Source organism: Pelophylax lessonae (assembly GCF_965119305.1).
Source record: "Pelophylax lessonae genome assembly, chromosome: 9".
NCBI lineage: Eukaryota > Metazoa > Chordata > Amphibia > Anura > Ranidae > Pelophylax > Pelophylax lessonae.
Window position 1 is genome coordinate 266,909,983 of NC_138776.1, and position 12,597 is coordinate 266,922,579.

The 12,597-nt window shown below is 49.4% G+C and overlaps 2 protein-coding genes across 2 annotated transcripts in view; both read right to left on the reverse strand.

The window, feature by feature from the left end:
- Positions 1-12,597, reverse strand: part of LOC309564447 (uncharacterized protein) — a 714,240-nt gene that overhangs the window by 664,130 nt on the left and 37,513 nt on the right.
- Positions 11,407-12,212, reverse strand: LOC309563964 (uncharacterized protein; the record flags this gene model as incomplete). The annotated part of the gene is made up of 1 exon (XM_082268594.1): positions 11,407-12,212. Exon 1 carries the CDS (start codon positions 12,205-12,207, stop codon positions 11,407-11,409), a length of 801 nt encoding a protein of 266 aa, XP_082124720.1. The 5' UTR covers positions 12,208-12,212.

A 12,597-nucleotide genomic window follows, 5' to 3' on the forward strand; every position in this document is an offset into this window, starting at 1 on the left:
ACATGGAGGCACTGTGATGGTCATATGATCACCTGACTTCAGAAGAGGAAATCTCTGTATTGGAGAACCAATAGGAATATCATGTTAGAATCCCAGAATCCTCCTCACCTCTCCGGTCAGGTCTGTGTTTTATTAATAGAGATAAGAGTGATGTCATGTGACCTCCCAGAATCCTCCTCACCTCTCCGGTCAGGTCTGTGTTTTATTAATAGAGATAAGAGTGATGTCATGTGACCTCCCAGAATCCTCCTCACCTCTCCGGTCAGGTCTGTGTTTTATTAATAGAGATAAGAGTGATGTCATGTGACCTCCCAGAATCCTCCTCACCTCTCCGGTCAGGTCTGTGTTTTATTAATAGAGATAAGATTGATGTCATGTGACCTCCCAGAATCCTCCTCACCTCTCCGGTCAGGTCTGTGTTTTATTAATAGAGATAAGAGTGATGTCATGTGACTTCCCAGAATCCTCCTCACCTCTCCAATCAGCAGGTAGATGATCTCCAGGGTAAAGTTTAATATCCTCTCAGTCATGTGACTCGCGTCCTCCTCCATCCTCACTAGTCATGTGATCTCTGCAATCCAATAATTGATAACAGGTAATTTTCTGGACTGTATTGGTTATACAGTGTTAGGATGGGGATGTATGAAGGTGTTAGATATTTCAGCACTTATAATATTATAAATTACTTTAAAAAATATTGTATAAAAGTTTATAAAATAATATATATATATATATATATATATATATATATATATATATATATATATATATATATATATATATATACATATTATATAGTGTATCTTGTACAGAACACTGGAGATGTGTCCTCGATGGCAACTATATTTCCCCGCGGTTTGGGTTGTGGTCTGCCTCGGCTTGCCCCTGGATTCTCCCTTTGCCTGACCTCTGGTTGTTACTTTGTTTGTTACTTGTTTAAGGACTTTGCCTCCCCCGAGCAACTGTGCATGACTCCAGCTCAGCTCCTGACTCTGGTACCATCTTCACTCTTCAGGTCCACTGTGTATGACCATGCTGGTATCTCTCATCCTACAGCTCATCCATGTATGACCTCAGCCCGGATCTTGACCTCGACAAGCCACTCCAGTTCCTCCTCTGCTGCTCATACCCTGTACCACATTCACCAATCGCACTCCGACAGCTGCTAGGTCGGATTTGCTCTCCCACTGTGGGCCTTGTGTTCCTGCTGAGATTCTCACCTACCTTCCTGAGAACTAGCAATCTAGAGCTAGTTCCCAGATGTAGGGCTAAGTTACAGAAATACGTGGTCCTCTCATGTGGCTGTGTGATATGGGTCAACGGCTGTGGCATTGCTTTGGTGTCTTCAGTTTATGTTTTTCTTTTGTGTCCACAATTTATTTAGATACTTATTCCCTCTGTTTCACCCCCCCCTCCCCCCTTTTCCCTTTTTTTTTATTCTTTCTTGTTTTTTTGTTGTTTTCCTGTTTTTGATAGACCCTACTGGTTGTGATATGCTATGTGTGTATTTATCTATGGATATATTTTGTTTCTATTTTTAGTTAACAGCTATTTGTGAAATTAATGTGGACAAACAAATAGTCCAGAAGAAGCGGGTCAGATGCGCCGCGAAACATGTCAACAACAGTTTTGTCCTGATCTCCATTAATAACCCAATTTTGTGTGTTCAGTCTTCCTATTGGGGCGTTATTTGGCCCTTTGGTGTAATGTATGCTTGTATATTGTATCGAACTTTGTATTAATAAAAATTACTATGTATATATATTTTTTAATATACTTGGTAGTTTGCATTTATTTGGGAGTCATCATTCAAGGGCCCATCTCTTACCCAAACCTCTTTCTTGCCCCTCTCTCCTGGTGGTGAGATTGCGGTTAACATTGGGGTTTTTATATTTTTCTACATTACTCGGGACTGGTTTCTCCCAAATTTATTGGCTCCTTATGTCACACTTTATTTTACCCCATTGCCCGAAGAATCATTGTCACTCGGAATTAGGGGACCCATACATCAGCGGCTTGACATACGTTTTTTTCTTTAAGAGATAACAAACCAGTCTTAAGGCCCGTACACACGATAAGAAAATCTGTAGGGAAAATTAGTCCAACGACCGATCTGCCGATTTTCGGATTGTTGGTATGGTGCTTTTCGACAGCCGAATACGATTTTTCGGCCGAAAAAATCCTGATGTGCAGGCTATAAAATTTTTATCGTCCGTCAACACAACGTCCGATTTTCGTCTCATTAGTACAGTTTTTGAAGGAAAAAAATCTTAAGAGCAAGACTAGGCATGCTCAGAGACGAAAGAACACATACAAAGCAATCCAACACATGACATCACTTCTGAAATAGAATTCTGTCGTACTGGAAAATTCGTATGAAAATAACCTCTTCACTTTCCACATCAGACTAGCATGCCACAAAAAACGGACGGCAGATCGTTCGATAATCTGATCGTGTGTACGGGGCTTTAGCCAGATTTCGCAAATCAGCATTTCCCAAGTTCCATGATAATTCGTTGTGGTCAGCAAACCAACAAAATGTATTTCTCTGAACTTGCTGAGCACTTGAAAAATCTTGCGTTCAGCAGACAGCTTGGGTTAAGGTCAGGATCTAAAAATTGGCACATGGAGTCAATTAGGCTTTACAAAAGACCTCATATATTATTTAGGCCGACCAAGGAGGCATGTTGGCCCATTATTTATGACATATATTTACCCACACCCATCAAAAGTCGTATAATCCGTTCATATAGACAGATGAGTTGAGAAGATCATTAGTGAGAAGATGACACATCTCCAAAATGAAGGAAATGTTCCGGCCCCGTAAGTGAGGGAATGTTCTGCCCCAAGGGTTGCCACCTCATCCCTTTAGACCAGGACACGTATGAATTAAACAGGTTCTGAGGCTGATATAATGCACATAAGGCACCAAGTGAGTTTAATTACCATCTTAAACAGCCACAGAACCTGTGTAATTAAAGTGGAGTTCCACCCTAAAATGATACTTACCTCCATCTTCTCGCTCCGGGTCACCTGAAAAACAAATGGATAATCACATTTTTTTTTTTTTTTTACTTACCTCGTAGAGAAGAAAATATACTTACCTTACTTCCTCCTTCCTCCCCTCGGTGGCCGCGGCCCGTCATCACTTCCTGGCTTTGCAATGATTCCTGGGAGCTGAACGTCATCGCTCCCAGGAATCATTGCGCCTGTACCGGCCCTGACGTCAGTTCCGGGGCGCGCGCGTCATTCCCTTCTAAACAACTTCTGGGCATGCCCAGAAGCTGTGGAGGGATGACGCGCGCGCACCGGAAGTGACGGCGGGGCCGGTGCAGTGCATCGTGGGACCGAAGAAGACGCCGAAGAGGATCGCGCTGTCTTCAAGCTGCCCACACCTGAGATGGCAGCGCTGGACAATACTTTTTCAAGGTAAGTATTTGTCCTAAAAGGTAAATGCAACCCGGGACAGATCAGAGGCTAGCCATTGTGGAATGTACTAGCCCTGACTGTCCCGGGGGTATTTTTATTAAAAAAAAGTATTCCAGGGTGGAACTCCGCTTTAATGTGTGCCCTGGTTTAAAGGGTTGAGGTGGCACCCCTATCTGCCCCTGAAGGGGTCAATCTAGGTTTCCACATGATATATGTGTGTATCATCATCTGCTGGAGATAAAAGAGGTCACAGTGACTATGGAGGAAGAGGATGGAACATGACGGGGGGGTTACTGGGTGTAAATAGAATATAATATCTTATTACCTCCTCTGCTGCCACTTCCAGCAATGTCTCCTCTCTACTTCCTCCCGCCTCACCTTTCACCCGGAACTTCCTATTTATACTTGACATCACTTCCTGTCTGTACCTGACATCACTTCCCATCTACCGTAGAGACTTCCTGTCTCGATAGAAGTGAGATCACCATCTTGTGGAGCTCAGAAGAACTGCGGCCCCAAGAAACGTCTTGTAGTGTGAAGACGGCCTTGTCATTGTCCATGTTCCAGATGATGTAGAACAGTTCAGAGATTTTACTGCTCTACCAACCTTAAGTGGGAATGAGCCCTAATAGTGCAACCAATCACGATGTCTCCAATCGCCACCATACCAGTCACAGTGTCATCAGACCAGTGTAGTAATTTATCGGTGTTCCTGATTACCACCACACCAGACCAGTGCAGCCAGCAACATTGTTCCTGATCACTACCACACCAGTCGCAGTGTCAGCAGGCCAGTGTAAGCCAGCAACGGTGTCCCTGATTGTCGCTACACCAGTCCTGGTGTCAGCAGACCCATGTATGAGGACCTAGGCTTAAGAGCTGGGTGGGGTACGGTTTGGGCTTGATAGCTGGGTGGGATATCTGGATCTGCTTTTGACAGCTGATTTTTCTAGCTGGGCCTGGGTTAGAAAGTTGGGAGTGCTGAGGGTTGGGTTTAACAGCTGGATGGTCTGGCTGTTCCTGGGCTTGATTCTGAGAGGGCTAGGGCTTGGGTTTGACAGCTGGATGGGGTTGCTGGGCCTTGGCTTGATGCTAGGAGGGCTAAGGCTTGGGTTTGACAGCTTGGTGGGCTGGCTGGGCCTGGGCTTGATGCTTGGAGGGTGAGGGCTTGACAGATGGGGGCTTCGTGGGCCTGATGCTGGGAGGGCTAGGGCTTAGGTTTGACAGATGGGTGGGCTGGCTGGGACTGAGCTTGATGCTGGGAGGGCTAGGGCTTGGGTTTCCCAGCTGGGTGGGCTGGCTGGACCTGCTTTTGACAGCTGATTTTTGGGCCTGGGTTTGAAAGCTGGGAGGGCTGAGGCTTGTGTTTGACAGATAGGTGGGCTGGCTGGGTAGCCTGGGCTTGATGCTGGGAGGGCTACGGCTTTGGTTTGACAGCTGGATGCGGTTGGTGGGACTTGGCTTGATGCTAGAAGGGCTATGGCTTGGGTTTGACAGCTTGGTGGGCTGGCTGGGCCTGGGCTTGATGCTTGGAGGGTTAGGGCTTGGGCTTGACAGATGGGGGCTTCCTGGGACTGGGCTTGATGCTGGGAGGGCTAGGGCTTAGGTTTGACAGATGGGTGGGCTGGCTGAGACTGAGCTTGATGCTGGGAGGGCTAGGGCTTGGGCTTCCCAGCTGGGTGGGCTGGCTGGACCTGCTTTTGACAGCTGATTTTTCTACTTGGGCATGGGTTTGAAAGCTGGGAGGGCTGAGGCTTGTGTTTGACAGATAGCTGGGCTGGCTGGGTATCCTGGGCTTGATGCTGGGAGGGCTACGGCTTTGGTTTGACAGCTGGATGCGGTTGGTGGGACTTGGCTTGATGCTAGAAGGGCTATGGCTTGGGTTTGACAGCTTGGTGGGCTGGCTGGGCCTGGGCTTGATGCTTTGAGGCCTAGGGCTTGGGTTTGACAGCAAGGTGGGCTGGCTGGGTAGCCTGGGCTTGATGCTGGAAGGGCTAGGGTTTAGGTTTGACAGATGGGTGGGCTGGCTGAGACTGAGCTTGATGCTGGGAGGGCTAGGGCTTGGGTTTCCCAGCTGGTTGGGCTGGCTGGGACCTGCTTTTGACAGCTGATTTTTCTAGCTGGGCATGGGTTTGAAAGCTGGGAGGGCTGAGGCTTGTGTTTGACAGATATCTGGGCTGGCTGGGTAGCCTGGGCTTGATGCTGGGAGGGCTACGGCTTTGGTTTGACAGCTGGCTGCGGTTGGTGGGACTTGGCTTGATGCTAGAAGGGCTATGGCTTGGGTTTGACAGCTTGGTGGGCTGGCTGGGCCTGGGCTTGATGCTTGGAGGGTGAGAGCTTGGGCTTGACAGATGGGGGCTTCCTGGGCCTGGGCTTGATGCTGGGAGGGCTAGGGCTTAGGTTTGACAGCTGGGTGGACTGGCTGGGACTGAGCTTGATGCTGGGAGGGCTAGGGCTTGGGCTTCCCAGCTGGATGGGCTGGCTGGACCTGCTTTTGACAGCTGATTTTTCTAGCTGGGCATGGGTTTGAAAGCTGGGAGGGCTGAGGCTTGTGTTTGACAGCTAAGTGGGCTGGCTGGGTAGCCTGGGCTTGATGCTGGGAGGGCTACGGCTTTGGTTTGACAGCTGGATGCGGTTGGTGGGACTTGGCTTGATGCTAGAAGGGCTATGGCTTGGGTTTGACAGCTTGGTGGGCTGGCTGGGCCTGGGCTTGATGCTTTGAGGCCTAGGGCTTGGGTTTGACAGCAAGGTGGGCTGGCTGGGTAGCCTGGGCTTGATGCTGGAAGGGCTAGGGCTTGGGTTTGACAGCTAGGAGGGCTGGCTGGGTAGTCTGGGCTTTATGATGGGAGGGCTAGGGCTTGGGTTTGACAGCTGGGTGGGTTGGCTGGGACTGAGTTAGATCCTGGGAGGGCTAGGGCTTGGGTTTGACAGCTAGGTCTTGGCTTTACAGGTAGAAGGGTAGGTGGATCTTGGTCTGACAGGTAAATAGTATAATTTGGTCCTGATCTTGACTGCTGAATGGGTAGCTGGACCTGGACTTGATGGCTGTGTAGACCATTTGGCTGGTTGGACAGCCTAGGATAAGAGGCTCTGACCGTGAGCTTCTAATAGGTGACAATTGACTTCCTTCTCCACACACAGGCTGAGCACAGACAGGGAAGGGAGACAGATGAGGAACTGGAGGAGGAACTGCATTCTACGGAGGATTTGTTGGCTCTCTCAGCTACTGATTCCCTTCCTTCCTTCTCCTGACCCACTTGTAGGTGGGGTGTAGCCCGGTGCGGTGGCAATAACTCACACAGTCCAAGTGTGATGTAACGAACTTGTATAGAAGTAATGCAAAGACAGTTCAATAAAGCCGATGGGAAGACAGCCATGATCCCAACAGCGTGTAGAAAGCAGATTACAGCCAAACTGACAGTGCCTGTTAGGAGGGGGCTCAGAATGCAGCCTGGAAATCCAAAGCCAAAGTGGAAGGATGTCCAGAGAAATTGCGAGCCCTACGCTTTCCCTCCTTGTCAGGAACCTTCCCCTGCCGCTCGTTCTGTCCCTAACAGATGGGGTACCTGTCCCTACTCTACCTACTCACAAATGCACGCCAAGCCTACAAACCAGGGCCTCTAAAAGGCTCTGCCTGACCCAAGATGGCTACTAGAGTCACATGGAGCAGCAGCTTCCACAGTGACCCATAAAGGAACCATGTTCCTCTTGACTTCCTCTCCAACTGCAATGCTGCTGCGGACAGGCGCCACCTACAGTGGAGAAAGTAGACTGCCTCTGCCTACACAAAATCCCATTATTCTGTGGATCCAGGATGAGTCCTGCTGGAGGCTGTGTGCTGGAACATTCATTCCATCACCCAGCCGGCCATAGCTAGGGGGTATAAAAGACTGAGTTCAGGATATGCACCAATGCGTCTGAGCTGGCTGTCAATTCTGCCCCTTCAGCCAACCACTGTAATGTATTCAAGCATCTGAAGGGTGGTGGCAAGAGCAAGTCAATGGCCTTACCTACTGCCCCACTTGCTGGAAAGGCTGGTTATGGGCTATGAGACTAAGATGGCCACCAGATACCTGCTACACCACCAGTGAACTGCAATAGCAGTGTTTTATGGGCTCTCTATCACATGGAATGTTCAATGGCCAATATTCAACCCCAGAGCAGTACACATTACCCTGGGCTTAATAATATTAAGATATTATATAAATCTCTATGATGATCTGGATAGACTTTATTAAAGATCACACGAAAATCCAGTGACCACTGCCAGGACCACAGGTGACATAAGGGATGGGAAGGGGTCTTGTAGCATCAGGCTGGAATGGATTACATCTGATTTATATAGCATCTTGTGTGATAACAGGGTCTGTTTAAGCTTTGTTACGGGAGTTACCATATTTGTAAGTCAGTCACACTTTGAGGGGAAATTGGCATCTACCGATTGGGTGCCAGAGGACCTTGTCTTGGTACTGGCATGTACAGGTTATCTACTGAACCCCCATTGACACTAATGTCCCCCTCGCTAACCTCACCAAGCACCAGAGCCCCCCTCTCCCTCCACTGAGCATCAGTGCCCCTTTCACTCTCTCCTCACAGTGTACCAGTGCTCCCTCTCCCTCCACAGTGTACCAGTGCCCCTCTCCCTCCACAGTGTACCAGTGCTCCCTCTCCCTCCACAGTGTACCAGTGCTCCCTCTCCCTCCACAGTGTACCAGTGCCCCTCTCTCTCCACAGTGTACCAGTGCTCCCTCTCCCTCCACAGTGTACCAGTGCTCCCTCTCCCTCCACAGTGTACCATTGCCCCTCTCCCTCCACAGTGTACCAGTGCTCCCTCTCCCTCCACAGTGTACCAGTGTCCCTCGCCCTCCACAGTGTACCAGTGCTCCCTCTCCCTCCACAGTGTACCAGTGTCCCTCGCCCTCCACAGTGTACCAGTGCTCCCTCTTCCTCCACAGTGTACCAGTGCTCCCTCTCCCTCCACAGTGTACCAGTGCCCCTCTCTCTCCACAGTGTACCAGTGCTCCCTCTCCCTCCACAGTGTACCAGTGCTTCCTCTCCCTCCACAGTGTACCAGTGCTCCCTCTCCCTCCACAGTGTACCAGTGCTCCCTCTCCCTCCACAGTATACCAGTGCTCCCTCTCCCTCCACAGTGTACCAGTGCCCCTCTCCCTTCAGTGTACCAGTGCTCCCTCTCCCTCCACAGTGTACCAGTGCCCCTCTCCCTTCAGTGTACCAGTGCTCCCTTTCCCTCCAGTGTACCAGTGCTGCCTCTCCCTCCACAGTTTACCAGTGCTCCCTCTCCCTTCACAGTGTACCAGTGCCCCCTCTCCCTCCACAGTGTACCAGTGCCCCTCTCCCTTCACAGTGTACCAGTGCCCCTTTCCCTCCACAGTGTACCAGTGCTGCCTCTCCCTCCACAGTGTACCAGTGCTCCCTCTACCTCCACAGTGTACCAGTGCTCCCTCCCCCTCCAATGTACCAGTGCCCCTCTCCCTCCACAGTGTACCAGTGCTTCCTCTCCCTTCACAGTGTATCAGTGCCGAGTGGAGGAAGGGGAATCCTCATGAGTGAATGTGAGGCGGTCACCATGACAATGCGTTTCGCTAAATAGTCTTGTCAAGTCACGTCTTTCATACTGGATGAACTCTCAAAGCACTACTGTATTTCAATGCACTCAGCACTTTAATTATAGCGCTGCACATTTCTATATATTAATGGGGAACACAGAGAAGCAGGGAAAACTGGAGGTGCAGGTTGTAGATGGGAAGGGGGAACCGACACTGGGATAAGGAACAAGGGGGAGCAGGAAAAGGGCAGGAGCAAGATCAGGATCCAAAGCAAACCGAATCTGGCAGCAGAAAAAAACTGGAGCGAAAGACACTTTGTTGAGGAGGACCTAAATAACCTCCCAGCAGCCAGCATAGTTTTTACCTTATGCTGACTGGTGGGAGTGTATTTAGGTCCTCTTATAGTCTGATGACTAGAGTCTGCTGGAAAACAGAAGATAAAGACAAAGAAGCCAGGAGCTTTGAAAACGCCCCCCTGGTCCCTCTCCTTCCTCTGACACGGGCCACCATGAGACATCATATCCCTTGGCCTGCCGCATTATCATCTCCATCCTGTGAACGATCATCTTCTTGGTAGGCTCCAGCTATACTACACACCACACTGATGTGTGCCTTCCCTGCGGGACACCAACAGCTGGTCCCAGCGAGCTTTCCAGCTAGTATGTGAGCCTTGAGCCTGTTTCCATCAAGTGCTGGGCCCTCCATGTAGTGTTTGAGGTTGGATGAGACTTGGGCTTTTACCTTTAAATGAGACGGTGTTGTTCACACATGACGTGTTTTTATCTGAACTGTGTGCTTTATCTATGGCCACACAATAAATACTACTTCATGGTTTATATGGAAGCAAGTTTTATTTGTTTATTCATCATCCCCCAATTGATCCACTTGTTTCTCATAGATACCTTGACTTTACCAGTGCACAGCATATAGCCTTTGCATGGCTGCTGGGAAACACCCACTAGTCCTGACAAGGACACACATTTGTGTACGGAAAAGATTAGCAATGATATTGGTCATCTGTATTTTCCTACAGAAAAAAAGTGCATCACCCAAGCCCTGGTCTTAGTGAATCCAAAGTGACCTGCTAAGGGAATTTCCTATGCAACCTTCAACAAGAGTACCGTGCCTTGAACCATTTCTGTATCAATACTTTTGATGGCCAGATCTTCCCTGAACAGATTTCCATTGCCCCAGTCAGGGGCGTAACTACAGGGGTTGCAATCGCTACCGGGCCCCATGCTCCAGGGGGCCCAGTAGCAAACCAGTGGATGAACTTCCAGGATCGCAAAGGTCACACTTGCGATTGGGCCCTGGCATTGCACCACTGTGGGGAGGCCCCAAGATTGCAGGAAGGGGGCACACTGCAGAACTTGTGAAAGGATCCTGCTGCGGGACCGTAATAAAAGGCCATCAACGAGTGTAAAGAGCCCCAGGATTAGTGGGAAGAGCCCTGGGCTTGAAGGGAAGGGCCCCGGCCAGGGGTCTGGGGGGCCCTTCATGTTTCTTGCATCAGGGCCCCTAGAGGGACCCAACCAGAGGGACTCAACCAGCAGTGACACCTCCTCCTTCTCTCACCTAGAGGGACTCAACTAGCAGTGACACCTCCTCCTTCTCTCACCTAGAGGGACTCAACCAGCAGTGACACCCCCTCCTTCTTGCTCCTAGAGGGACTCAACTAGCAGTGACACCTCCTCCTCCCTCTCTGTCCTAGAGGGACACAACCAGCAGTGACACCCCCCTCCTTCTCTCTCCTTGAGGGACCCAACTAGCAGGGACACCCCCTCCTTCTCTCTCCTAGAGGGACCCAACCAGCAGTGACACCCCCTCCTTCTCTCTCCTAGAGGGACCCATCCAGCAGTGACACCTCCTTCTTCTCTCTCCTAGAAGGACCCAACCAGCAGTGACACCCTCTCTTTCTCTCTCCTAAAGGGACTCAACCAGCAGTGACACCCCTCCTCTCTCCTTGAGGGACCCAGCCAGCAGTGACACCCCCTCCTCTCTCCTTGAGGGACCCAACCAGCAGTGACACCCCCTCCTTCTCTCTCGTAGAGGGACCCAACCAGCAGTGACACCCCCTCCTCTCTCTTTGAGGGACCCAACCAGCAGTGACACCCCCTCCTCTCTCCTTGAGGGACCCAACCAGCAGTGACACCCCCTCCTTCTCTCTTGTAGAGGGACCCAACCAGCAGTGACACCCCCTCCTTCTCTCTCCTAGCAGAGTAAGACAGACAGAACTATGAAGTCTTTAGTGATCTCCGATTTCCTTATAAAGTGTTTCTTCCATGATAAAGATCAGAGGAGCGCTCAGCCACGTGTTTTCTGAGGTGTAAATCAAGGTGTGATTCTGATGAGATTTCTGATGTACAGCAAAATATGACTCATATAGAAGACATTTCCCGCACCCAGGACACTAATACACCTCAAGGGTTGTGTGGCCTCTCTGATGTCTCTTAAGATTGGACTTATGGGAAAAACATTTCCCACATTCTGGGCAGCAATACGGATTCTCTCCCGTGTGAGATCTCTGATGTATGACAAGGTCTGCTTTCCGTCTATAACATTTCCCACACTCAGGGCAGGAATACGGCTTCTCCCCTGTGTGAAATCTTTCATGTAAAACAAGGTCTGACTTTCGTGAAAAACATTTCCCACACTCAGAGCAGGTATGCGGCTTTTCGCCTGTGTGCACTCTTCGGTGTCGGGAAAAACAGGACTTCCCTGAAAAACATTTCCCACACTCGGGACAGGAATACGGCTTCTCCCCTGTGTGAAATCTTTCATGTAAAACAAGGTCTGACTTTCGTGGAAAACATTTTCCGCACTCGGAGCACAAATATGGCTTCTCCCCTGTGTGAAGTCTGTAATGTATGACGAGGGATGATTTTTGAAGAAAACATTTCCCGCACTCAGAACAGAAAAGAAGCTTCTCCCCTGTGTGATATTTCTGATGTTCAGTGAGACGTAATTCAGAGCTAAAACTTCCCCCACATTTAGAACAGGAAAATGTCTCCTTCCCCTGAATTCCGGCACCATCCCTCACAGTACGAAGTTGCTCAGAGTCAGAGGGATTCCATGGTCTATCCACACTGTGAAGTCCACCATCCATAGTTGAGTTCATTGTCTTTACTCCTCCACAATCTCCTGTGATGTCCTCATCTTCCATTTTACAGCCTGGAGATAAAGTGAGACGATTCTTTGAGGGTATCTCCATGGCGTATCCTGGAAAAATATAAAAACATCATCAATAGATCTGAGAGGGTTAGTTCACTTCCATCAAGATTCCATCTGGATCAGGTAGATATGAGTGAGCAGATGTTCTCTGTGGATGTCCCAACCAGCTGGGACTCTTCCCCTCTTCAGTCAAAGGGCCTTTGGACCTCCAGAGAGAAAAATATACGTATTAAGGCTCACCTGTGCTGATCTCTGTAGGAGTGTCCTCCTCTATGAATGTCCTCATCATTCCAGCCTCCTCCGTATATTGCTGATCATCCCTCACATACGTCTCTTCTACTTCACCCTCAACTTTCATCTTCATCAGATCTTCACCCTAAACCAACAGAATGGCAGAAAATAACATCTGTAACATAGAAGTATTTATGAT